Raw genomic sequence first — 26,037 nt, 5'->3', positions numbered from 1 at the left:
TCATATTGTTCCATCGATTTGCCACCTCCTCCCTTAGTTCCCCCAACTACTACCCACACCCCCTTATTAATAATTATTTACCCCCTTAAGGCCTACCACCCACCACCCGTTGTAGGTGGATCGGGGTGGGGCTATCACTTCCATTGCAGAGGGAGAGGGTGGTGGGGTTGGGGGGAGGGGGGGGGGAAAGCGGGGTGCCACCCCTTTGCATACCTTATATAAGACCAGGCCCTGCGGACTGCGTTCAGTTCTGTTTTGGTCGCCGTCGCGTTACGTTGTCTCGTGCACAGCTGCCTGCGGCCTCTGGCCGTAGGTAGCTGTGGTCTTCCGTGGTTAGATAATGGTAAAAGAAAGTATTATTCGAAAAAAATCCAAAAAAAAAATCGCTTATATTCGGTTTTAAATAAAATAATTTTTTAGGTATCCCCGATATGAGTGGAGTTCTCAAAAGACTCGACGACATCGGAAATTCCCTAGTGAGGCTCGCGTCGGAGTTAAAACAGTGCGTGGAAGATGTTCGCGTTGTCAACGCTCGTCAACTAGAACGTCTGGAGCAGGAGAGAGCGACGGCTCTACTTGCCGCGAGTGTGGACGCACACGTGGAGGCGGAACACGTGTCTCTCCACAACGTGGACGACAATGAAGCAAAAAAGGTCAGTGTAAAGTTAAGGTTGCTGAGATGGCTGCATCCATGTTACACCACGTATTAGTAAGTTCGCGTCTTCAGTTTGCGCGCTGACGCGCGTCGCCGGAGCAGGACCTACCGCCTGATGCTGGTGCTTTTTGGACATGGGAGCTTCGATATGTTCTTTTCTGATAGGACGGGAGGAAACACCCGAGTGTCATCTCTGCCGCGGGTCCACCCGGAGGACACGATGGAGCATACGATGGCGGTGTGCCCTGCTTGGGCTGAGCTTATTCGCTCCCCCCAAAAAAATGTTTTATTGCGCTATAGTACAGCGTGTGTGGAATAGATTGATACCGCTAAAATTATGGGGTACTATTTTGTTCGTGGCTACTGCCATTTTGGGAGCGGTTAGCATCACATATTCACGCTATTTTAGTTTTGTGAAGGTTATCACGATGTGTCGAAGACCACAGAAATAAATTACCCACCATTTTGGGTGTGGTCACATAGCGCATGCGTTGAAAGGTGGCTGCATTCAACATGGCGCCCATCGCGAATAGACGCATGCGCTATGTGACCGCACCCAAAATGGTGAGTAATTGATTTCTGTGGTCTTCGTTGTTACGCAACGCCTTCTTGGGCGTGGGTATAACAACGCATGCGCGAATCCGACTCACAAAGCCGCCGTTTTGGGTGTGGCCTTTTGTTTGCTCTATATATTGTATGAGGACACCATCTTGGGTGCAGCCTAGTAAATTTTTGATATTGAGAACTACGAGTACATTATTCGTCTTATTGAAATATTTCATTTGGCTTGGACTTTAATATACATTTGCAGATATTTAACGCACTTTAGGGAAAACTACGTCATAATACACAAAAAAAATCAAAAAGACAGATAATGACGATAGCGACAAACAAATAGTTAATGATTAGATTGCAATGTCAGGCAGGTTACGATAATTTGTAACTTATTACTTTAAAAATGTGCAACGACTCGCAGTGACATACCTATTATGGTCATCCGCAGTATCTCGCAGTGGCATACTATATGGTCATGCACAGTGACTCGCAGTGGCATACTATATGGTCATCCGCAGTATCTCGCAGTGGCATACTATATGGTCATGCACAGTGACTCGCAGTGGCATACTATATGGTCATGCGCAATGTCTCGCAGTGGCATACTATATGGTCATGCGCAATGTCTCGCAGTGGCATACTATATGGTCATGCACAGTGACTCGCAGTGACATACCTATTATGGTCATCCGCAGTGTCTCGCAGTGGCATACTATATGGTCATGCGCAATGTCTCGCAGTGGCATACTATATGGTCATGCGCAATGTCTCGCAGTGGCATACTATATGGTCATGCGCAGTGACTCGCAGTGGCATACTATATGGTCATGCGCAGTGACTCGCAGTGGCATACTATATGGTCATGCGCAGTGACTCGCAGTGGCATACTATATGGTCATCCGCAGTATCTCGCAGTGGCATACTATATGGTCATGCGCAATGTCTCGCAGTGGCATACTATATGGTCATGCGCAATGTCTCGCAGTGGCATACTATATTGTCATGCGCAGTGTCTCGCAGTGGCATACTATATGGTCATGCACAGTGACTCGCAGTGGCATACTATATGGTCATGCGCAATGTCTCGCAGTGGCATACTATATGGTCATGCGCAATGTCTCGCAGTGGCATACTATATGGTCATGCACAGTGACTTGCAGTGACATACCTATTATGGTCATCCGCAGTGTCTCGCAGTGGCATACTATATGGTCATGCGCAATGTCTCGCAGTGGCATACTATATGGTCATGCGCAATGTCTCGCAGTGGCATACTATATGGTCATGCGCAGTGTCTCGCAGTGGCATACTATATGGTCATGCGCAGTGACTCGCAGTGGCATACTATATGGTCATGCGCAGTGACTCGCAGTGGCATACTATATGGTCATGCGCAATGTCTCGCAGTGGCATACTATATGGTCATGCGCAGTGACTCGCAGTGGCATACTATATGGTCATGCGCAATGTCTCGCAGTGGCATACTATATGGTCATGCGCAATGTCTCGCAGTGGCATACTATATTGTCATGCACAGTGACTCGCAGTGGCATACTATATGGTCATGCGCAATGTCTCGCAGTGGCATACTATATGGTCATGCGCAATGTCTCGCAGTGGCATACTATATGGTCATGCGCAATGTCTCGCAGTGGCATACTATATGGTCATGCGCAATGTCTCGCAGTGGCATACTATATGGTCATGCGCAATGTCTCGCTGTGGCATACTATATTGTCATGCGCAGTGACTCGCAGTGGCATACTATATGGTCATGCGCAGTGACTCACAGTGGCATACTATATGTTCATGCGCAGTGACTCGCAGTGGCATACTATATGGTCATGCGCAGTGACTCGCAGTGGTATAATATACAGCAGTGACATGCTACATGGTCATGCGCAATGACTCGCAGTGATAGAACCGAAAGTTACATACTATTTTGGTCATTTGCTGTGTGTGTGTTTATGTAATGTGTGTTGTTGTTGTTGTAGATGCTATTAATATAATAGTGTACATACTATTATATTAATAGTATCTACAACTAAAATTAATAATGACAAATCCGTATTAAAATCTTGCGCGATATTAGGATTCGTGCGAGACGTCACCTATTGATTTATCACCGTCAAAGCTAAATTAATCACTACACAAGACCAATTTTCTTTACAAAAAGTTTCGATGTAAATCATCGTCACTAAAATAACTCGCAACCCCATTTGAAATCTGTTCAGCAAGTCATTTAAATAAAACAACAAAACCAGACATTATATTAAAAATGTTTAAGCGAAGTTTGAAGAAAGTTTAACCATGGAATTACGCAGTCTCGCATACAACATTTGCTCTAGAATTTTGGTATAATTAAGAAAAAGTATTTCTCATCCGATGTAAATATTATACGAAAAACAAACACGTCCCTCAAATGTTCTAAAAATTAGAATTGGAACTTAAAACGGGATATATACCATCTTTTTAAATTTTTATGAGTTTCCGATATTTTGGCACTGTTGCAAGCGCCATGATCACGGATAAACTGGAGTAAATGCGGGTGGATGTTTACGAGCAGACAAATCGGTCTACCCTCTTTCTAGTTCGTTTTTTGCTGACACCGCTACCACTGTCACTTGTAACTCGATTTAATTTTCGACACATAAAACTCACTGTGTCCACTCGCGAATTTTCTTCTTTTTTGGCACTTTTGCGGGTTTTACACAATTGGACCACTGGATTCCAAGCTCTAGACAGTTGAAACCCATCCTCCCGGTTGAAGTTTTTGTACTTGGTTATCTCAATAGCTTCTCTTACCAGTCTAGGTACATAGTGGCGTTCTGTCGAGATAACTTGTGGGTTATGTAACTCAATCCAGTGGTTTGATCCAGCCTCTAAGATGTGTTGAGCTATAGCGGATTTTTGTGCGTCATTGTTTTTCACCGCTCTAATATGCTCAGAAATTCTACAAGCCACAGTACGTTTTGTCTGACCGATATATGATTTGCCACAGCTACAGTCCACTTTATAGACACCAGGTCTTTCTAGAGGGAAGCTGTCCTTCGGCGAACGCAGCATCTGAGAAACTTTTCGGAAAGGAGTGAAGACAGTCTTTATGGCATATTTCTGGAGAATGTTAGCAACCTTATCTGTCACTCCCTTCACGTATGGCATAAATGCTGGTTGTCTCTCAACCTCGCACCCCTGATGCCTATTAGTGGGTTTCTACTTGTGCTTTGTAATCTTATATCCGTTACTCCGTAGCACCTTCATAACATGTGTCAGCTCCTCCTGTAAATGTTACTCGTCGCGTAAATCATATGCGCGGTTGGTGGTGAGTGAGGTGACTACAGAGTTAAGTTGTCTGGTATGGTGGTGAGAATCTGCTTGTAAATATCGGTCAGTGTGAGTCGATTTCCTGTAAACCGAGTGGTCCAGAGAGCTATCAGCACGAATTAAAATCTTCACGTCCAGAAGTGGCAATGTCGTCTCATTTTCAGTGGAGATAGAAACTGTTCGAAATGTTCCATCCAAATGTTGGCCACCATCGGAGCCACTGGACTGTCCATTGCCACACCATCAATCTGTAGGTAGTATTGACCCTGGTATACAAAGTAACTGGTACACAAGCAATGATGAAGCAGTCTAACATACTCGAGAGGGATGTTGTTCTCTTGCAATCTCAACTTCACCACTTCCATGCAGTCTGCCACCGGAACATTTGTGAACAATGACTCGACATCAAAACTGACCATTAGGTCGTTAGGTCGAAGTTTGATGGACTGCAGTATGTCAATAAAATGCCTCGAGTCCATCACATAGGATGTCGAACGTCCAACTAAGGGTTGCAGTACACCAGCCACATGCTTCGCCAGGTGGTAAGTAGGCGAGTCTATCTGACTGACTATGGGCCGCAGTGCAACATTCGGCTTGTGCACCTTCGGCAGACCATATATTTTAGGAGGTTGTACATTTCTAGAACGGAGCAACTACTTAAATGTGTCCTCTGTAAGCATATGTTGACATTCTTTAATGATTTTGTGTGAACTGCGATTCGTCCACGCTGTCGGGTCCTAGAAATGTACAACCTCCTAAAATATATGGTCTGCCGGTCTATAAAGTGGACTGTAGCTGTGGCAAATCATATATCGGTCAGACAAAACGTACTGTGGCTTGTAGAATTTCTGAGCATATTAGAGCGGTGAAAACAATGACGCACAAAAATCCGCTATAGCTCAACACATCTTGGAGGCTGGATCAAACCACTGGATTGAGTTACATAACCTACAAGTTATCTCGACAGAACGCCACTATGTACCTAGACTGGTAAGAGAAGCTATCGAGATTTTGAGATAACCAAGTACAAAAACTTCAACCGGGAGGATGGGTTTCAACTGTCTAGAGCTTGGAATCCAGTGGTCCAGTTGTGTAAAACCCGCAAAAGTGCTAAAAAAGAAGAAAGTTCGCGAGTGGACACAGTGAGTTTTGTGTGTCGAGAATTAAATCGAGTTACAAGTGACAGTAGTAGCGGTGTTAGCAAAAAACGAACTAGAAAGAGGGTAGACCGATTTGTCTGCTCGTAAACACCCACCCGCATTTACTCCCCGATGGCGCTTGCAACAGTGCCGAAATATCGGAAACTCATAAAAATTGAAAAACATGGTAAATATCCCGTTTTAAGTTCTAACTCTAGTGTTAGTGACCATGTCAGTTTAAAAACTTACGTTCATAAAATATAAAAATGTAAATATATCAAAGTAGAAACTTTGATAAATTACATGTAGTTTGCAGTTTTGGTAAATACAGCCTTGGCCAAAAGTATTGAGCACCCATGAAATCTTTGAGTTTTATGCGAAATATCAAATAGAAACAAAACAAAATGTTTTTTATATGTTTATTTACTATTCATTAATTGAAAATGAATATTTTGTAAGTCCACTCTTGGCCTTATTTACGGCAGAATTTTTTTTTGGTATAGAGCTAACAAGATTTTTACAGTCTTTAGCAGTAATCGCGTTCTATTCTAGGCATACGTGGCGTTTCAAATCTTCTCTGTTGTTAATTGTGTGGCCCCTACCTCTGCGCTTTACTAAAACCCATAAATATTCTATGGGGTTTAGATCTGGCGACAGGGCAGGCCAGTCAAGAAGCTCTACGTTATTTTCCCGGAATCATGCCATAGTGCGGCCAGATTTGTGGCAAGGTGCGTTATCCTGCTGGAATTTACCAATATCCATGTTCCTGTCGCCGAAAAGTTTCGTGAATGAAGGCAGGAACGCAGTTTCTAGTAAATTTATGTACTTAGAAGAGTCCATGCGGCCCTCTCACACGAACAATTCGCCAACTCCAGAATCGGTCATGCAACCCCAGACCATTATGCTACCGCCACCGTGTTCTACGGTTGGTACCACACACTCTGGATTAAAATCTTCGCCCACCCGGCGACGTACAGGGGTACCAAAAATCTGCTATAAAGAGACAAATATAGAGTTTCAGAAAACAAAAGAACTTCATCTATGCGTTTGGATTTTAAACCATTTTATATTATTTTATTAGGGCATTAAATATAGTTACTTACCTCTAAGTTAGATTCGTCTGACCACACAAAATTTGACCACTCTGAATTGGTGAAAGTTCGATGTTGTAAGGCCCATTTATACCGAGTTTTTTTGTTTTTGTCGGGAGCCATGGTTTCTTCCTAGCATCACAACCTTTTGGATCAGCTTCCTAAAGTCTTCTACAAGTAGTTCGAGCAGAAATTGATACCTTATTTTGTTCTGACAACTCAGCAGCGAGCTCTGAAGATCATTTTTTCCTATTTTTAACGACTCTCTCGGTAACTTATGATCCTGACGGTCTGTGGTAATGCGTTTGCGCCCTGTTTTTGGTATATTTTGATGTGATTAGATAGCATAGAATCGTTGAATAACAAATTGCAAGGATCGGCGCGAACATTTCACAGTTTTGGAAATCTCTACTTGTGATTTCCCTTGCTCATGCAGAAGCTGTACCTCCACTCGATTTTCTAAAGAAAGTTCGTTTCGTTTTGGCATATTACAACGATAATACTTATAACTTTGAGATAAAATACCAAAAACGCACCTGAATCATTGTTGTCAAAACGAGCGATGGTAGCGAACTCATAAATAAATACAAACATTGCAAAAATCACATTTTTTTACACCTAGGTGTTTTATTCCTAGCTACGGCATAAATCATTGTTTTTAAATCTTTGTAGACAGGTAACAAATACTTCAACAGTAGATTTAGTTTTCTGCCATACTTACCGTGATCGAGCGAAATTTGTAAGGTGCTCAATACTTTTGGCCAAGGCTGTAAGTTGCAACACATCTTATTGAGAAAAAAAAAATAGATTGAACACCTGTATAAAATATCTAAACAAACATTGCACAAAAATGATTATAAATACTGACTAGTAGGATCTAATTTTATTTATGTTTATTTAAAAAGCAAAGAAATTCAATCGGTTAGTAACAATCTTCCTTAAAACTACGTTAGTACTAAACCTAAATCAAAACAAATTTGTTTCGCGAATCGAAGTATTTATACCACTTCTGTATTTATTTTAAGTTAGTTTAAGCCCAGTTTTGATTTTAACATTTTGCATCGGTGTGATGCGGGTTCGATCTCCGAAATATATCTCTGTGAATATGGTTCTTTTTCTTAGATTATATGTATGTGACTGTGTGATGTATAAGAGCAGTTTTTAATTTCATATCGTTACTATCTATTGAGTTCGACTCCCGCTTGAACAGATAGTACGGTCGGTAATGTTTGTCAATATGATTCTACAATATATATTATAATTGGGGATAAATTCCCGCAGGATTATGGTACTATTTTTGCGTGTCCTGGCATAGAGATATCACATTAATTAAATAATTGACTTAACAAGAGACAGGACTACTAACTAGTTCGAAGGATTTTACTATAAAATAATACGACGGCTACAACTTCATTAAATGTACATTATCTTGTGGGTTCAATTTCCACTTTCATGATTATATTACTGCATTTTTATAAACGTGTTGCTGGTTTGATCCCGGCTCTGATGGTATAATGCGGATTCGATCCATGCAAATTGCCAGCATAATATTTGATATCTTTGCTTAAACGAGGATTTTGTTAGTGTTTTCTGTGGGTTCATGCCTAAGGATTGTGCGTTTGCTATCGTTTGCTTATTAGGTACAACGTGTGTTAAATATAGTAACTATAAGTGTCTCTGCAGTTTGTGCTATACTAAAGTATAATTAGTAGAATTGGCGAGAAGCTTGACCGCCTTCCTTCGGGAACTCGTGAGTTTTGGTCGCTCGCCAAAGCTATCGAAGGCAATTTCTGCAGACCGTTATTTCCACCTCTGCACATGGGGGGGGATTCATTGGTTTATGGCGTAAGGGATAAAGCCCAACTTTTTGGTAAAATCTTTGCGTCTTCCGCCAGCGTTCGGTACGTTTGGCGCTCCTGTCTCTTGATGTCCAAAAGTCGAGTGGGCCCGACGAATTCCACCCCTTGTGTTAAAGATGTGCGCTCTGGAGTTGGCACCAGGTTTAACACGTCTTTTTCGGCTCTCTTACTGTTTAGGCGTAGTCCCGAAATCCTGGAAGACGGCCTTGGTCCACCCGATCCCAAAAAAAGGCGATCGAACAAATCAGTCCAACTACAGACCGATAGCCATAACTTCCCTCTTCTCGAAAATTATGGAGTCCATTATCAACTGCCAGCTCTTACGGTACCTAGAGGATCACCAGCTACTCAGTGACTGACAATACGGTTTTCGTAAAGGTCGGTCGGCTGGGGATCTTCTGGTTTACCTGACACACCGTTGGGCACAGGCGATCGAATCTAAGGGGGAAGCGTTGGCAGTGAGCTTGGACGTGGCGAAAGCCTTCGACCGGGTTTGGCATAAAGCGCTTCTTTCGAAGCTTCCTTCCTATGGGCTTTCCGAGAAATTGTGCGAATGGGTCTCCTGCTTCCTTGCAGACAGAAGCATTAAGGTCGTTGTCGACCGGGAATGCTCCGACTCTCTGTCTGTAAACGCAGGTGTCCCTCAAGGCTGCGTGCTGTCACCTACCTTGTTCCTACTCCATATCAATGTAGTCATTCATTCGCGGAAAATTTCTTGTTTAAACATAAGATTACACTCGGCGCTAATGTAGCTTCCTATTAGTAAAATATTTTTTGGAATTGGATCAGTAATTTCGAAGATTACCGAAATTATTTTGTCTGCTCAAGGTTAGTCCCTTAGTTGCCTTTTACGGCACCTTCAGGTTGAAATGGTATGATGATGTCATTAAATAATTTATGTCACATATCAATCAATTATAATTTGCTTCAACTACGTCAAATACGTACCTACGAACGAACGTACGTTCAAGTTGGGTACCTATTTAATTTAATGCTTCTCTATAAATACAATATGACTGTAGCTGCTCGCTGTCTTTCTGTTGCTAGACGCTGCGAGCGCTGAGCGCTAGTCGCCCTAAACCTCGTTTCAGATATATACTGCCTTAAATCAGCGAGACGTTACGCACGTTCAGCGCTAGTTTCTCGAGCACGGGCTCGCGATGCTTTCACATTTTGGCTAGCGAGCCAATGCCTATTAGTGACGATGGAAATAGATATACAGGATCCCTAAAGTCGACACCCAAATGTACAGTATGTCCTCAAAAATCGGGGTTGGTTATTTACGTTGGTCGTCTAACTTCTGATGTTAAATAGTATACTAAAAGTATGATAAGGGACTATAATGGGTTTAGTAAGAGAAACATCTACTGAAAATTACATATAAATATTTATAAATCATAAGAATTATAATCCGCACAATTTACGAAGTCAAATCTGACTGCTGCCATGTAGTGAAAGGTAAATAAGACTGGTTGCGGTTTATGACCGATTCCTTAAGTCATATCAAGTAAAAATAATTAGAGTTTGTAATCCCGATTAGAAAATAATATAATCCAATATCTCTAAAACTTCCGAATCATCGCGAGTCTGCGTAGGGCATTGACGAATCAATGACATCAAGGCAAAGGTTTTTGAAAGACCCACACCATTATACACAATATCAAACATCGACCGTATATTAAATTAAACCAAAAAATATATATTATACAATCCGATTTCGATATCTTTCATAATAAAAAATACAAAATTAAATTACTTAACAGATTTTTTAAATATTAATTACGATAGAGCTGATAATGAACAACTGACACGAACATCACTATGGCAACCAACCTGAAGTTTAGAAATTGTAATCTATACAACGTGTAACAAAATACCCATATACATCAAGAAGCCCTGATGAATACAGGTTGAATAGAATCTCTATACATAGTGCCAGCTTAAATTACGTTTAAAAAAAATTGTACCAAATACTTGGTATCGCATAGTTCTTGATTTCAAATCATACAAACGTGTCACAACACTACAGGGATCACTCGCTAATATTACCAAACATTTTTTCTGTCAATCTGATCGCCTAGCACCTGTTTACCTAATTGTGATTCGCGCGCCGGCGCGATTTGAAAAATTCATAACTTGCTACCATGAAAACATGAGTTTAAAAAACCCTTCCCGTATCGTTTGTTATGTTATCTAGAAACCGTGCAATTGATATGTATACCCCCTTTTTGTTACACGTTGTATATTAATACGTGATGCAAAAACTTTTGACCCCTTTTTACGAAAATTACGCGGACGTAGGAGCATAAAATTTGGTAGACTTATAGTTTATGTGTAGGAGAAGTCCAGAACGCTAATATTTTTCAAAAATAATGCTTATAAAGTACATTAAATCAATAAATAAAACATTACACACACTACCATGCATAGTATCTGATCGTATTTGACAAAACGTCAAAATCGACAGACATTGCGATGATATTCTCACGTCTCATATGAATAGGTTTTTCCTGTTCATGATGCGCCGGAATATATGAATTTGAATTTTATAAAACTAATAGCAATTCGTTAAATAAAAATTATCCTTGAACGCATGTTAAGTGGTATTGTAAATTAAATCGTATATGGTCGAATTTAGACCACTAGACGACCACTAGTTATAATAATGATGTAGAGTAGAACCCGAGCGCAACAATACCGTATTATTTATTAATGTTATAATACGATACGGCACCATGTACGATTGATTATCTTGAATTATTTTAATGCCTAAAATCCGACTGATATGTTCTATCTTTGATACGGATTCTAATTTCTATTGTAGCATGCATATGCAGGTAATAATAACGGCAAAGATTTTCAGAATCAAATAATTTTACTTGTGTTGAGCAATATACTAAATATGTAATTCTTTTATTGCATATACACACACAGCATTGGTTGAAATATATATGTACATATACATATATTTCAACATTTCAACTATTTGCATTATTGACTTATAAAACGATTATTGACTTATTGTATTAATTAACGATTGACAATTTGTCCGTTGCAATAGTTTGACCTATAAATAGTTTTAGAATAAAAAGGACTACGTCGGAATCTACCGAAACTCCCATGTATGTTAGCATCTGCGTCAGGTGAGGGTGAGGACGCCGTGGCTATTCCTCAAAAAGGGGACTTACTGCAATAACAGCGAACCCAGCTCTCGGTTGCCCGTGACTGACGATAGTGTCGTGGGTCTTCTTAGTGGGACGCTTAAATACAGCCTGCCAGCCAGCCTTCTTACCTGCGGTTCCCACTCAAATATTTTTCTGCCCCATCGGACGTTGTGAACTGCAGTGCATTGTCAGTATTTTACAAATTCCTTCACAATATTGACGAAGTGTTTTTTTATTTGATGTGAGGCTGACTGAGCCGTCAAAATGGATTAATGGATACTAACGTGCAGTAGCAAGTTTAGTATATTTACCTATGTGACAATTTGTATTTTTAATGTCACATTTCACATTTAAGTGATATTCATGAAGGTGGAGGCCTTAAATAATTGAGATGCATACATAAAACAATTTGTCCATATTATATAGTGCGCAAATTGCAACCGCGAGGCTTCAGCTGAGTGCTCTCTCTGCCGACGAACACCGTACTGCTCAACATACTGCCAGAAGAAGGACTGGGCGGCTCATCAGATCGAGTGTTTGCGTTCTGTCCCCACCATTCACGCTGATCCTCAACAACATCAATCAATAATGCTTATTGTCGAGAGCCAACATCAGTAGCGGTTAGTATCACCATTAATGAGACATTTGCATAATTATATTATTAGTAGCATTTGCGATCTATTGCAATTTGCAATTGCTATAAATTATTTAGTTACTACTTTTTGTAATAATGTTATTTTAAATGCTAGCGTGCGCTGGTATTATCAAATCTGCCTTTGCACAATGTCATGCTACCTTTGCACAATGTCATGCTATCTTATTTTTTAATAAAATAATTCCCCTACATGTTGTTTGTATTTTTCCAGAAATTTAACATCTTGGACATTTAACACCAGGTCCTGAGTTGCTGAATGCTGAAGATCCTTATTTTATTTCACATTGTATGTTTTGTTAAATGGAATTTGTAAATATGTAATGTACTTCTTGGGTAGGATAGGTGTTCGTGACCAGTCAGAGAGAGTCAGCGCATTATCATTATTATAGCTCATACGTCGTTTGAAGACAATTAATAGTTCATACAATATGTGTAAAGGATGTAGTAGTAGTTATGTGACAGTAAATGCCCACATTTGTTGGTTCCTAAAATGTACCAATAACTTATGTGGATTGTTGTTGTTCTTGTTATTTACTCAGGCTTTAAAGCATACAATTAAAGATACATTAATCGCTTTTTACATTTATATTTTTACTTGCAAATATTTCATAATGCTCTTTGAAACACTCATTTCTGAGATAATTTAATAATATTGATAGCTATATATAGGATAGGGTAGGTTTTGTAAGCATATAATTTGGTGATTCGAATCGTTGAATATTATGGTACACATCATCGTTATTAGAGATTGCTGTAACGTGGCATACAGTTGTAAGTAATGACTGCACGGTAGACGCGGTGGCTGGGCACCCGGCTGCCGTGTTATGTGTAGCGGGTTCGATTCCCGCACGGAACAACTTTTTGTGTGATCCACAAATTGTTGTTTCGGGTCTGGGTGTCATATGTATGTAAACTTAAGTTTGTAAAAGCACACTGTGAGGCTATGTTTGTTAAAAAAAAATTAATAGAATGTAGTAGAGAAACTGTATGGTCACGACAGGAATTGATTTCCCGCTGCGACTTTGTGCCATTCCCTTGATGATTGTGAATACTTATTATATTGATGTAAACTGGTTTCCGACCATGTTATTGGGCACAAGTTTATATCTGAAACATTGTACCTACATGCTAGAGCTTCGCACAAAAGTGACGTCAAATATATGTGCGTAGTTACTGTATTGATTTTTTAATCTTAGGGTATTGATATGGGACTAACGTGAAAACATTTTTAGGTTAGAGTGTTGCAAAAGTAATACCTGAAAATACTGGATTAGAACGTTACGATGGCAACATCAATGCAGATCTGCATGGAAAATTATCATGGCAACATGACTAGACAAACAGGGGGCGGGTGGGCGGGGTCTGGCTGTTGGGGCCTCTGTTGAATATGTGGTAGTTAGACGATGGTGCGGTACGGTTAGCGTAGCTTTAACGCATGACAACTACGGTAACGGTAACGGACTCATGTGGGTACGTGCTTATTTTGCCAAATAAAGTGTACAGCAGCGCCATGTATACACATAATAAGAGATACTGTGTATACATGACGCTATGGCAGTCTCTTTACTTAGTTAAATAAAGCAGACATAACTAAGACACATATTCAGCGGAGTTTCTCAACAGAAGGTCTAGTACGAGTTTGTTTTACATTTAATGAGATCGAAATGTTATCGCGTTCAGTTCTCTGATTTATTTAGAATCACGCCTATCAGAGCACCGAACGTCAAAACGCGTCGATCACTTTACACGTAAAACAAACTTATACTAAGCCTTGCACGCCACACGACTTGTCCTTTCCGCACGTAAAACAAACTTATACTAAGCCTTGCACGCCACACGACTTGTCTTTTCCGCACTTGAGGCAAGATCGTGTGGCGAGGAGTGAATGGGAAGTAAAGTAGGCAACATCTGGGTAGGCCAGTATAGGGCAGTACGATGGCAACATCTGGGCAGGCCGGTATGAGATGGTACGGTGGCATAAGGCAACATCTGGGCTGAACGAAGTGGAAATAACGATGGAAATTTCTGGGCAGATCGGCATTTAGGATTGTGATGGCTATACCGGGTTCATACAGTGGGCGGGGGGGGGGGGGTCTGGCTGTTGGGGCCTGTATTGAATATGTGGTAGTTAGACGATGGTGCGGTACGGATAGCGTAGCTTTAACGCATGACAACTACGGTAACGGTAACGGACTCATGTGGGTACGTGCTTATTTTGCCGAATAAAGTGTACAGCAGCGCCATGTATACACATAATAAGAGATACTGTGTATACATGACGCTATGGCAGTCTCTTTACTTAGTTAAATAAAGCAGACATAACTAAGACACATATTCAGCGGAGTTTCTCAACAGAAGGTCTAGTACGAGTTTGTTTTATATTTAATGAGATGGAAATGTTATCGCGTTCAGTTCTCTGATTTATTTAGAATCACGCTTATCAGAGCACCGAACGTCAAAACGCGTCGATCACTTTACACGTAAAACAAACTTATACTAAGCCTTGCACGCCACACGTCTTGTCTTTTCCGCACTTGAGGCAAGATCGTGTGGCGAGGAGTGAATGGGAAGTAAAGTAGGCAACATCTGGGCAGGCCAGTATAGGGCAGTACGATGGCAACATCTGGGCAGGCCGGTATGAGATGGTACGGTGGCATATGGCAACATCTGGGCTGAACGAAGTGGAAATAACGATGGCAAATTCTGGGCAGATCGGCATTTAGGATTGTGATGGCTATACCGGGTTCATACAGTTCGTCTGGCTGTTGGGGCCTCTATTGAATATGTGGTAGTTAGACGATGGTGCGGTACGGTTAGCGTAGCGTTAACGCATGACAACTACGGTAACGGTAACGGACTCATGTGGGTACGTGCTTATTTTGCCAAATAAAGTGTACAGCAGCGCCATGTATACACATAATAACAGATACTGTGTATACATGACGCTATGGCAGTCTCTTTACTTAGTTAAATAAAGCAGACATAACTAAGACACATATTCAGTGGAGTTTCTCAACAGAAGGTCTAGTACGAGTTTGTTTTACATTTAATGAGATCGAAATGTTATCGCGTTCAGTTCTCTGATTTATTTAGAATCACGCTTATCAGAGCACCGAACGTCAAAACGCGTCGATCACTTTACACGTAAAACAAACTTATACTAAGCCTTGCACGCCACACGACTTGTCTTTTCCGCACTTGAGGCAAGATCGTGTGGCGAGGAGTGAATGGGAAGTAAAGTAGGCAACATCTGGGCAGGCCAGTATAGGGTCGTACGATGGCAACATCTGGGCAGGCCAGAATGGGGGAGTACGTGGTGTTTCCTTATCATATTTCTGTCCAACCAGCGGGTAACCTTAACAATAGCGCAGGATTGCAACAGGTGTAGGATAAGGAAGTCCTCATATTTCTATATGTAAATAGCAGTTTGTAGATTTAATAATAATTAGTGATAGAAAATTGGCATATATTAAGCAATACTATTTCTCTACAGATAGAAATATTGAGACTGGTCGCTTTTTTTTTTGAAGAGGGCGGACACTTTCAATTACTTATAGAAATATGCTCTAGGATGTAGGTACGTAGTGATGATGTAGTGTTTATGTAGTGATTAGGTAGTCATTCAGTAGTCATTAAGGTTTAGTGTAATTAGAAAAATGTAAGTTATGTATATTATGATGTAAGTATTGTAAGGATTTTATAGTCAGTAAGTCTTTAGGATAGTATTTACACCTTAGGATACCTTTAAGAATTAAGCCTCAATTTGTAAACGTGTTTTGTTGATATTCATTGTAATTTATTTAACTTTAATGTAAATTATTTACTGGGAAACTTATCCCAATAAATAATTTAACATTGTTGGCGTTAAGTTTTTGTTTTTTAAATTTCTCACGAATATTTAATTTACCTTCAGATATTTGTAAGAAATTTAAAATTTTGTCGTTTCAAGTGTCGAGTTCGGTTACCGATTATGTTCTTTTTGTTTCCAACAGCGCTTGCTATGATTTAAATATGATGTTAATTTAAACCATAGCAATAAACGTTTCGTTTTTATAAAAATCAGTTTCCGATTATGTTATCCAATATGTTTTAGCCGACGCTTAGAGTATCGCAAGTACCAATATAGTGTTAGAATAGTTGCCTTAGGTAGGTATTTATTATTATTATTGTGAGCGCTATTAGAGTAGGGTGAATATAAATAAATTGTATTAATGTTATTTAATGGTTAAATAAATTACTTATTAGTTTTATGGTTACCAATAAAGAGTGAAAATGTTTTTCTGTTACCAAATATTATTGTAATAACGTCTTAGTCCAACGTGTACTTTTTTGTAAATTACTTTGTATTTTAAAGCTATTAACGTGTTGCGTTGTTATTTCGTTAATTATCATTAAGTGTATGTGAAATAATTTTACATGTTATTTAATGTTTTACAAGTTTTTTTTCTTAAGAAACTCTAGAGTAATAAGAGCAATGTTTTTTTGGAAAGTATCGACAGTGACTGGCCTTCTATTTAAATTAAATGTTTCTCGTTAAGTGTTTTATCGCGTACTGTAATTTTTTATATCTACGTACATTTTGGCTTAATTCTCTAATATTATAGTAGTAGTTATCAATATAATAATGTCTCATCCTGTAGTTGTTAGTGTAACTTATTTCTATCGGTAACAGTCTGGTCTCATCAATATAATCCCATCACTTGGTAACATAGGTCCCATCACTTGGTATAAGAGGTCCCATCACTTGGTATCATAGGTAGTCTCATCACTTGGTATCATAGGTTATCCCATCACTTGGTATCATAGGTTATGCCATCTCTTGGTATCATAGGTAGTCTCATCACTTGGTATCATAGGTTATCCCATCACTTGGTATCATAGGTTATGCCATCTCTTGGTATCATAGGTAGTAACATCACTTGGTGTCATAGATATTCCCATCACTTGGTATCATAGGTTATCCCATCAGAGGTCCTACTATCGGCTAGAGCCCCACTTGAGCTATCTCTTTTTATTTTTGTGTTGTCTCGGTATTCGGTCAGCAGTTCCTGCCACGGCTGTGCACAATTCTCTCTGTTATGTGTATCTGGTTTACTATATTTGTCGTGTATCTATTATATAAAAATAAGTCGGGTTTTCCTTCCTGACGCTATAACTCCAGAACGCACGAACCGATTTCCACGGTTTTGCATTCGTTGGAAAGGTCTCGGGCTCCGTGAGGTTTATAGCAAAAGAAATTCGGGAAAACTTCAAGAGAAAAGCAAGAAAACGGGGAAACCATTGGTGGCGAAACGGAGTTCGCCAGGTTTGCTAGTTTTTAATGAATCTTTAGTTCCGTGATACTTCATTTCATTTTTGTTGTGGTCTGTTTCGAGTATAAAACATTATATTCTGTTAACCGTAGCTACCCAGAATACCCTTATGTTTACATTCATGTTTGTATTTAATTTTATACTACAATTATTCTGACACAATTTTGTAAAATTTTATATTTTTTACCTAAACATTTCTGTCATGATATTTTCTTGACTTCTACGACTTTCTCGTTTTTACCTTTCATAAGGTTTATAGCTATAATTTCAAATTCGTCTTTCTATCTTTATCCCGTTGATTTTGGTAATGTGCTTTCAGTTAGGTAGCTGTTTGTTGTGTCCTGTTTTGAGATTTCATCATTTAAGTAATCTTTGAACTAAAATTTATCTCTATTTCTAATCCACTTAAAAGTCTGGCTGTTGGGGCCTCTATTGAATATGTGGTAGTTAGACGATGGTGCGGTACGGTTAGCGTAGCGTTAACGCATGACAACTACGGTAACGGTAACGGACTCATGTGGGTACGTGCTTATTTTGCCAAATAAAGTGTACAGCAGCGCCATGTATACACATAATAACAGATACTGTGTATACATGACGCTATGGCAGTCTCTTTACTTAGTTAAATAAAGCAGACATAACTCAGACACATATTCAGCGGAGTTTCTCAATAGAAGGTCTAGTACGAGTTTGTTTTACATTTAATGAGATCGAAATGTTATCGCGTTCAGTTCTCTGATTTATTTAGAATCACGCTTATCAGAGCACCGAACGTCAAAACGCGTCGATCACTTTACACGTAAAACAAACTTATACTAAGCCTTGCACGCCACACGACTTGTCTTTTCCGCACTATAGGGCAAGATCGTATAGCGAGGAGTGAATTGGAAGTAAAGATCTGGGTAGGCCAGTTGAGGGCAGTACGATGGCAACGTCTGGGCTAAACGAAGTGGAAATAACGATGGCAATTTCTGGGCAGATCGGGCATTTAGGATTGTGATGGCTATACCGGGTTCATACAGGGGGCGGGTGGGCGGTGTCTGGCTGTTGGGGCCTCTGTTGAATATGTGGTAGTTAGACGATGGTGCGGTACGGTTAGCGTAGCTTTAACGCATGACAACTACGGTAACGGTAACGGACTCATGTGGTTAAGTGCTTATTTTGCCAAATAAAGTGTACAGCAGCGCCATGTATACACATAATAACAGAAACTGTGTATACATGACGCTATGGCAATTTCTTTACTTAGTTAAATAAAGCTGACATAACTAAGACACATATTCAGCAGAGTTTCTCAACAGAGGGTCTAGTACCATAGGTTATGCCATCACTTGGTACCATAGGTTATGCCATCACTTGGTATCATAGGTTATCCCATCAGAGGTCCTGCTATCGGCTAGAGCCCCACTTGAGCTATCTCTTTTTATTTTTGTGTTGTCTCGGTATTTGGTCAGCAGTTCCTGCCACGGCTGTGCACAATTCTCTCTGTTATGTGTATCTGGTTTACTATATTTGTCGTGTATTTTTAATGAATCTTTAGTTCCGTGATACTTCATTTCATTTTTGTTGTGGTCTGTTTCGAGTATAAAACATTATATTCTGTTAACCGTAGCTACCCAGAATACCCTTATGTTTACATTCATGTTTGTATTTAATTTTATACTACAATTATTCTGACACATTTTTTGTAAATTTACATTTCTGTAATGATGTTTTCTTGACCTCTACGACTTTTTCGTTTTTACCTTTCATAAGGTTTATAGCTATAATTTCAAATTCGTCTTTCTATCTTAATCCCGTTGATTTTGGTAATGTGCTTTTTAGTTAGGTAGCTGTGTGTTGTGCCCTGTTTTGAGATTTCGTCATTTAAGTGTTCAGTTCATTTAAGTGTCTAATCTGTACAAATTTTTGGCTCAAATTCTTCATTTCTCCCCTCTCTTTGAACTAAAATTTATCTCTATTTCTAATCCACTTAAAAGTCTGGCTGTTGGGGCCTCTGTTGAATATGTGGTAGGTAGACGATGGTGCGGTACGGTTAGCGTAGCGTTAACGCATGACAACTACGGTAACGGTACTCATGTGGGTACGTGCTTATTTTGCCAAATAAAGTGTACAGCAGCGCCATGTATACACATAATAACAGATACTGTGTATACATGACGCTATGGCAGTGTCTTTACTTAGTTAAATAAAGCAGACATAACTAAGACACATATTCAGCGGAGTTTCTCAACAGAAGGTCTAGTACGAGTTTGTTTTACATTTAATGAGATCGAAATGTTATCGCGTTCAGTTCTCTGATTTATTTAGAATCACGCCTATCAGAGCACCGAACGTCAAAACGCGTCGATCACTTTACACGTAAAACAAACTTATACTAACGCATTGCACGCCATTTATTTAGAATCACGCCTATCAGAGCACCGAACGTCAAAACGCGTCGATCACTTTACACGTAAAACAAACTTATACTAAGCCTTGCACGCCACACGACTTGTCCTTTCTGCACTATAGGGCAAGATCGTGTGGCGAGGAGTGAATTGGAAGTAAAGATCTGGGCAGGCCAGTTGAGGGCAGTACGATGGCAACGTCTGGGCTGAACGAAGTGGAAATAACGATGGCAATTTCTGGGCAGATCGGCATTTAGGATTGTGATGGCTATACCGGGTTCATACAGGGGGCGGGTGGGCGGTGTCTGGCTGTTGGGGCCTCTGTTGAATATGTGGTAGTTAGACGATGGTGCGGTACGGTTAGCGTAGCGTTAACGCATGACAACTACGGTAACGGTAACGGTACTCATGTGGGTACGTGCTTATTTTGCCAAATAAAGTGTACAGCAGCGCCATGTATACACATAATAACAGATACTGTGTATACATGACGCTATGGCAATTTCTTTACTTAGTTAAATAAAGCTGACATAACTAAGACACATATTCAGCAGAGTTTCTCAACAGAGGGTTTAGTACCATAGGTTATGCCATCACTTGGTACCATAGGTTATGCCATCACTTGGTATCATAGGTTATCCCATCAGAGGTCCTGCTATCGGCTAGAGCCCCACTTGAGCTATCTCTTTTTATTTTTGTGTTGTCTCGGTATTTGGTCAGCAGTTCCTGTCACGGCTGTGCACAATTCTCTCTGTTATGTGTATCTGGTTTACTATATTTGTCGTGTATTTTTAATGAATTATTAGTTCCGTGATACTTCATTTCATTTATGATGTGGTCTGTTCCGAGTATAAAAACATTATATTCTGTTTACTGCAGCTACCCAGAATACCTTATGTTTACATTAATATTTGTATTTAATTTTATTCTATAATCATTTTGACACATTTTTTGTAAATTTACATTTCTGTAATGATGTTTTCTTGACCTCTACGACTTTTTCGTTTTTACCTTTCATAAGGTTTATAGCTATAATTTCAAATTCGTCTTTCTATCTTAATCCCGTTGATTTTGGTAATGTGCTTTTTAGTTAGGTAGCTGTGTGTTGTGCCCTGTTTTGAGATTTCGTCATTTAAGTGTTCAGTTCATTTAAGTGTCTAATCTGTACAAATTTTTGGCTCAAATTCTTCATTTCTCCCCTCTCTTTGAACTAAAATTTATCTCTATTTCTAATCCACTTAAAAGTCTGGCTGTTGGGGCCTCTGTTGAATATGTGGTAGGTAGACGATGGTGCGGTACGGTTAGCGTAGCGTTAACGCATGACAACTACGGTAACGGTACTCATGTGGGTACGTGCTTATTTTGCCAAATAAAGTGTACAGCAGCGCCATGTATACACATAATAACAGATACTGTGTATACATGACGCTATGGCAGTGTCTTTACTTAGTTAAATAAAGCAGACATAACTAAGACACATATTCAGCGGAGTTTCTCAACAGAAGGTCTAGTACGAGTTTCTTTTACATTTAATGAGATCGAAATGTTATCGCGTTCAGTTCTCTGATTTATTTAGAATCACGCCTATCAGATCACCGAACGTCAAAACGCGTCGATCACTTTACACGTAAAACAAACTTATACTAAGCCTTGCACGCCACACGACATGTCTTTTCCGCACTATAGGGCAAGATCGTGTGGCGAGGAGTGAATTGGAAGTAAAGATCTGGGCAGGCCAGTTGAGGGCAGTACGATGGCAACGTCTGGGCTGAACGAAGTGGAAATAACGATGGCAATTTCTGGGCAGATCGGCATTTAGGATTGTGATGGCTATACCGGGTTCATACAGGGGGCGGGTGGGCGGTGTCTGGCTGTTGGGGCCTCTATTGAATATGTGGTAGTTAGACGATGGTGCGGTACGGTTAGCGTAGCGTTAACGCATGACAACTACGGTAACGGTAACGGACTCATGTGGGTACGTGCTTATTTTGCCAAATAAAGTGTACAGCAGCGCCATGTATACACATAATAACAGATACTGTGTATACATGACGCTATGGCAATTTCTTTACTTAATTAAATAAAGCTGACATAACTAAGACACATATTCAGCAGAGTTTCTCAACAGAGGGTTTAGTACCATAGGTTATGCCATCACTTGGTACCATAGGTTATGCCATCACTTGGTATCATAGGTTATCCCATCAGAGGTCCTGCTATCGGCTAGAGCCCCACTTGAGCTATCTCTTTTTATTTTTGTGTTGTCTCGGTATTTGGTCAGCAGTTCCTGTCACGGCTGTGCACAATTCTCTCTGTTATGTGTATCTGGTTTACTATATTTGTCGTGTATTTTTAATGAATTATTAGTTCCGTGATACTTCATTTCATTTATGATGTGGTCTGTTCCGAGTATAAAAACATTATATTCTGTTTACTGCAGCTACCCAGAATACCTTATGTTTACATTAATATTTGTATTTAATTTTATTCTATAATCATTTTGACACATTTTTTGTAAATTTACATTTCTGTAATGATGTTTTCTTGACCTCTACGACTTTTTCGTTTTTACCTTTCATAAGGTTTATAGCTATAATTTCAAATTCGTCTTTCTATCTTAATCCCGTTGATTTTGGTAATGTGCTTTTTAGTTAGGTAGCTGTGTGTTGTGCCCTGTTTTGAGATTTCGTCATTTAAGTGTTCAGTTCATTTAAGTGTCTAATCTGTACAAATTTTTGGCTCAAATTCTTCATTTCTCCCCTCTCTTTGAACTAAAATTTATCTCTATTTCTAATCCACTTAAAAGTCTGGCTGTTGGGGCCTCTGTTGAATATGTGGTAGGTAGACGATGGTGCGGTACGGTTAGCGTAGCGTTAACGCATGACAACTACGGTAACGGTACTCATGTGGGTACGTGCTTATTTTGCCAAATAAAGTGTACAGCAGCGCCATGTATACACATAATAACAGATACTGTGTATACATGACGCTATGGCAGTGTCTTTACTTAGTTAAATAAAGCAGACATAACTAAGACACATATTCAGCGGAGTTTCTCAACAGAAGGTCTAGTACGAGTTTCTTTTACATTTAATGAGATCGAAATGTTATCGCGTTCAGTTCTCTGATTTATTTAGAATCACGCCTATCAGATCACCGAACGTCAAAACGCGTCGATCACTTTACACGTAAAACAAACTTATACTAAGCCTTGCACGCCACACGACATGTCTTTTCCGCACTATAGGGCAAGATCGTGTGGCGAGGAGTGAATTGGAAGTAAAGATCTGGGCAGGCCAGTTGAGGGCAGTACGATGGCAACGTCTGGGCTGAACGAAGTGGAAATAACGATGGCAATTTCTGGGCAGATCGGCATTTAGGATTGTGATGGCTATACCGGGTTCATACAGGGGGCGGGTGGGCGGTGTCTGGCTGTTGGGGCCTCTATTGAATATGTGGTAGTTAGACGATGGTGCGGTACGGTTAGCGTAGCTTTAACGCATGACAACTACGGTAACGGTAACGGACTCATGTGGGTACGTGCTTATTTTGCCAAATAAAGTGTACAGCAGCGCCATGTATACACATAATAACAGATACTGTGTATACATGACGCTATGGCAGTGTCTTTACTTAGTTAAATAAAGCAGACATAACTAAGACACATATTCAGCGGAGTTTCTCAACAGAGGGTCTAGTACCATAGGTTATGCCATCAATTGGTACCATAGGTTATGCCATCACTTGGTATCATAGGTTATCCCATCAGAGGTCCTGCTATCGGCTAGAGCCCCACTTGAGCTATCTCTTTTTATTTTTGTGTTGTCTCGGTATTTGGTCAGCAGTTCCTGCCACGGCTGTGCACAATTCTCTCTGTTATGTGTATCTGGTTTACTATATTTGTCGTGTATTTTTAATGAATCTTTAGTTCCGTGATACTTCATTTCATTTTTGTTGTGGTCTGTTTCGAGTATAAAACATTATATTCTGTTAACCGTAGCTACCCAGAATACCCTTATGTTTACATTCATGTTTGTATTTAATTTTATTCTTTATAAATTTATTAATTATTCTGACACCTTTTTTGTAAAATTTTGTATTTTTTTAATAACTCTTACGTTGAAGGTTTTATTTTTTTCCTCTTTCTTGTATGGATTATTTTGTCGTCGGTATTTAATCACTCTTTATAAAATCACTATACTATACGTTTTTTAATTCAACTTAACTCACTTAACCATATAAGTCACCTATTACTTTAGTTTTAATTAAACTTCTTTAAAGATTTGATCCGATCTTTTTCTATCTTGGTTTTAAGTACCAACATGGTTATTTCCTCTTTGGTTCAACTCAACTCTAGCGTCATCATTATCTTAACAGTTCAAGACATCCACTGCTGTACATAAGGTGTCCCGCAATAACTTTCAAATTGATGATTGAAATCAACTTTTTAGTGAGTAAAAATCTACTGTTGTATCTGTTTTTACTTTAGATTCATTTCCACCTTTCGGGTTATTCTTAAATCGCTTTGTCTTCTTATAAGTTAATCTTATTTCTGCAGATCTACCTATTTTGGTCTTTGGTTCTTATTCGTACCTTACTCTTACCCTTGGCTGCTCTGGTCCATTTAAGTGTCTATTTTAGATTCTTCTGTCTATCGCCTTGTTAATTGTTGGCCGTGTTTAATTTAAAAGGATTAGCAGGCACCTTTTGTTGTTATGCTCATTGACCTTCAAATCATGCACACCTGTCTCTTTAATGATGACGATGTAGTGATCAACATGCTACCTCCTTAATTCAAATCTTAGTAATGACGTTACTATACAACGGGTTTTATTCTCGGGTTATTTACCGATGTATTAACTCTTCTATGTGTTTTTTTTTCTTTGCCCCACATTAGGATATTCTCCTGTGTCGTGGGTGCGTTTACAAACATACAAGTTCACACATACACACGACACCCAGACCCGAAACAACAATTTGTGGATCACACAAAGAGTTGCTCCGTGCGGGAATCGAACCCGCTACCCGTTGCGCGGCAGCCAGTTGCCCAGCCACCGCACCAACCGTGCAGTTTGTTAGGTTGACACTTCCATTCGTCAAGCGATGAATTGTCAGATACAGGTACCTATTACGTGGTGTGATTTATGTCATGCATTGTCTTCAAATTTTGATTCGATTTATATGTAACTATACCTACTGAAGTATCACACACATTCTCGTATATTATAAGTTAATTGTTTTTTTTTAAAGTTTGTAGGAACCTCGTAGGAAAAACTAAATTTTAACTTAACGTAATTTTAACGATGTCCTGTAAGAATTATGAATAAAGCATAGAGTCCAAAGTTACCCTGATTGGTATAGTGTCTTAGCTAGATATCTTCTTAATAAAATTATTATATTTAAAAGCATTAATTAGATTTGTTTCAACTTTATATAATATAATTAAAACGTATAATCCAATAAATACATGTATTGTTAAAATCTTTGTTATTGCCACCATTTTAATGAAATATAATGCAAAATAGTACTTAAGACTGCAGGATGAATATTTTATGTCTGTACTTAATGTTCACGCATACTGTAAAAGCTATAATGTACATAGATATTTAACGTTATACACTCATCATGGTATCATGTATCTAAAAGAAATTAAACACAATTTGATGCATAATAATTGTATTTTAATACTGAATATAATATTAAATGTAAATTTTTGGTTTTCTTCTCATGCATTTACCATTTACTCCTGTTTTCATTACAATCCTTAGCATATATTCTGGGAGTTATCTAATATCTTCGGCAGCGATCTTGTGCAGTGTTGTGAACCTGTTATTTGCTGAATAATGTTACCTATTGAGTGATTACTTTTATTACCTACTATCTTAAATAGAAA

At 39.3% G+C, this 26,037-nt stretch overlaps 1 protein-coding gene across 31 annotated transcripts in view; it reads left to right on the top strand.

Annotated features, from left to right (window-relative positions):
• LOC118263820 (deformed epidermal autoregulatory factor 1) overlaps nucleotides 1-25,854 on the top strand; it is a 53,434-nt gene extending 27,580 nt beyond the window's left edge. Inside the window, exons 3-10 of one of the 31 annotated variants that reach the window (XR_007707038.1) lie at nucleotides 421-653; nucleotides 12,214-12,407; nucleotides 12,654-14,068; nucleotides 15,465-17,223; nucleotides 17,324-19,768; nucleotides 20,484-20,778; nucleotides 22,315-22,339; nucleotides 23,876-25,854. Coding sequence is in view for 1 of the 31 variants with exons in the window: in XM_035576013.2 (XP_035431906.1) it covers nucleotides 421-653; nucleotides 12,214-12,405 (425 nt within the window). In the remaining 30 variants the exon portion in view is untranslated. The other 30 variants (XR_007707042.1, XR_007707043.1, XR_007707036.1 and 27 more) reach the window with 30 other exon arrangements.
• The last annotated feature ends 183 nt before the right edge of the window (nucleotides 25,855-26,037 follow it).

The sequence above is a fragment of the Spodoptera frugiperda genome, chromosome 25 (genome assembly GCF_023101765.2).
Source record: "Spodoptera frugiperda isolate SF20-4 chromosome 25, AGI-APGP_CSIRO_Sfru_2.0, whole genome shotgun sequence".
Taxonomy (NCBI): domain Eukaryota; kingdom Metazoa; phylum Arthropoda; class Insecta; order Lepidoptera; family Noctuidae; genus Spodoptera; species Spodoptera frugiperda.
The sequence above is the reverse complement of the archived record's forward strand: the minus strand, read 5'-3'. Positions and strand labels throughout refer to the sequence as shown.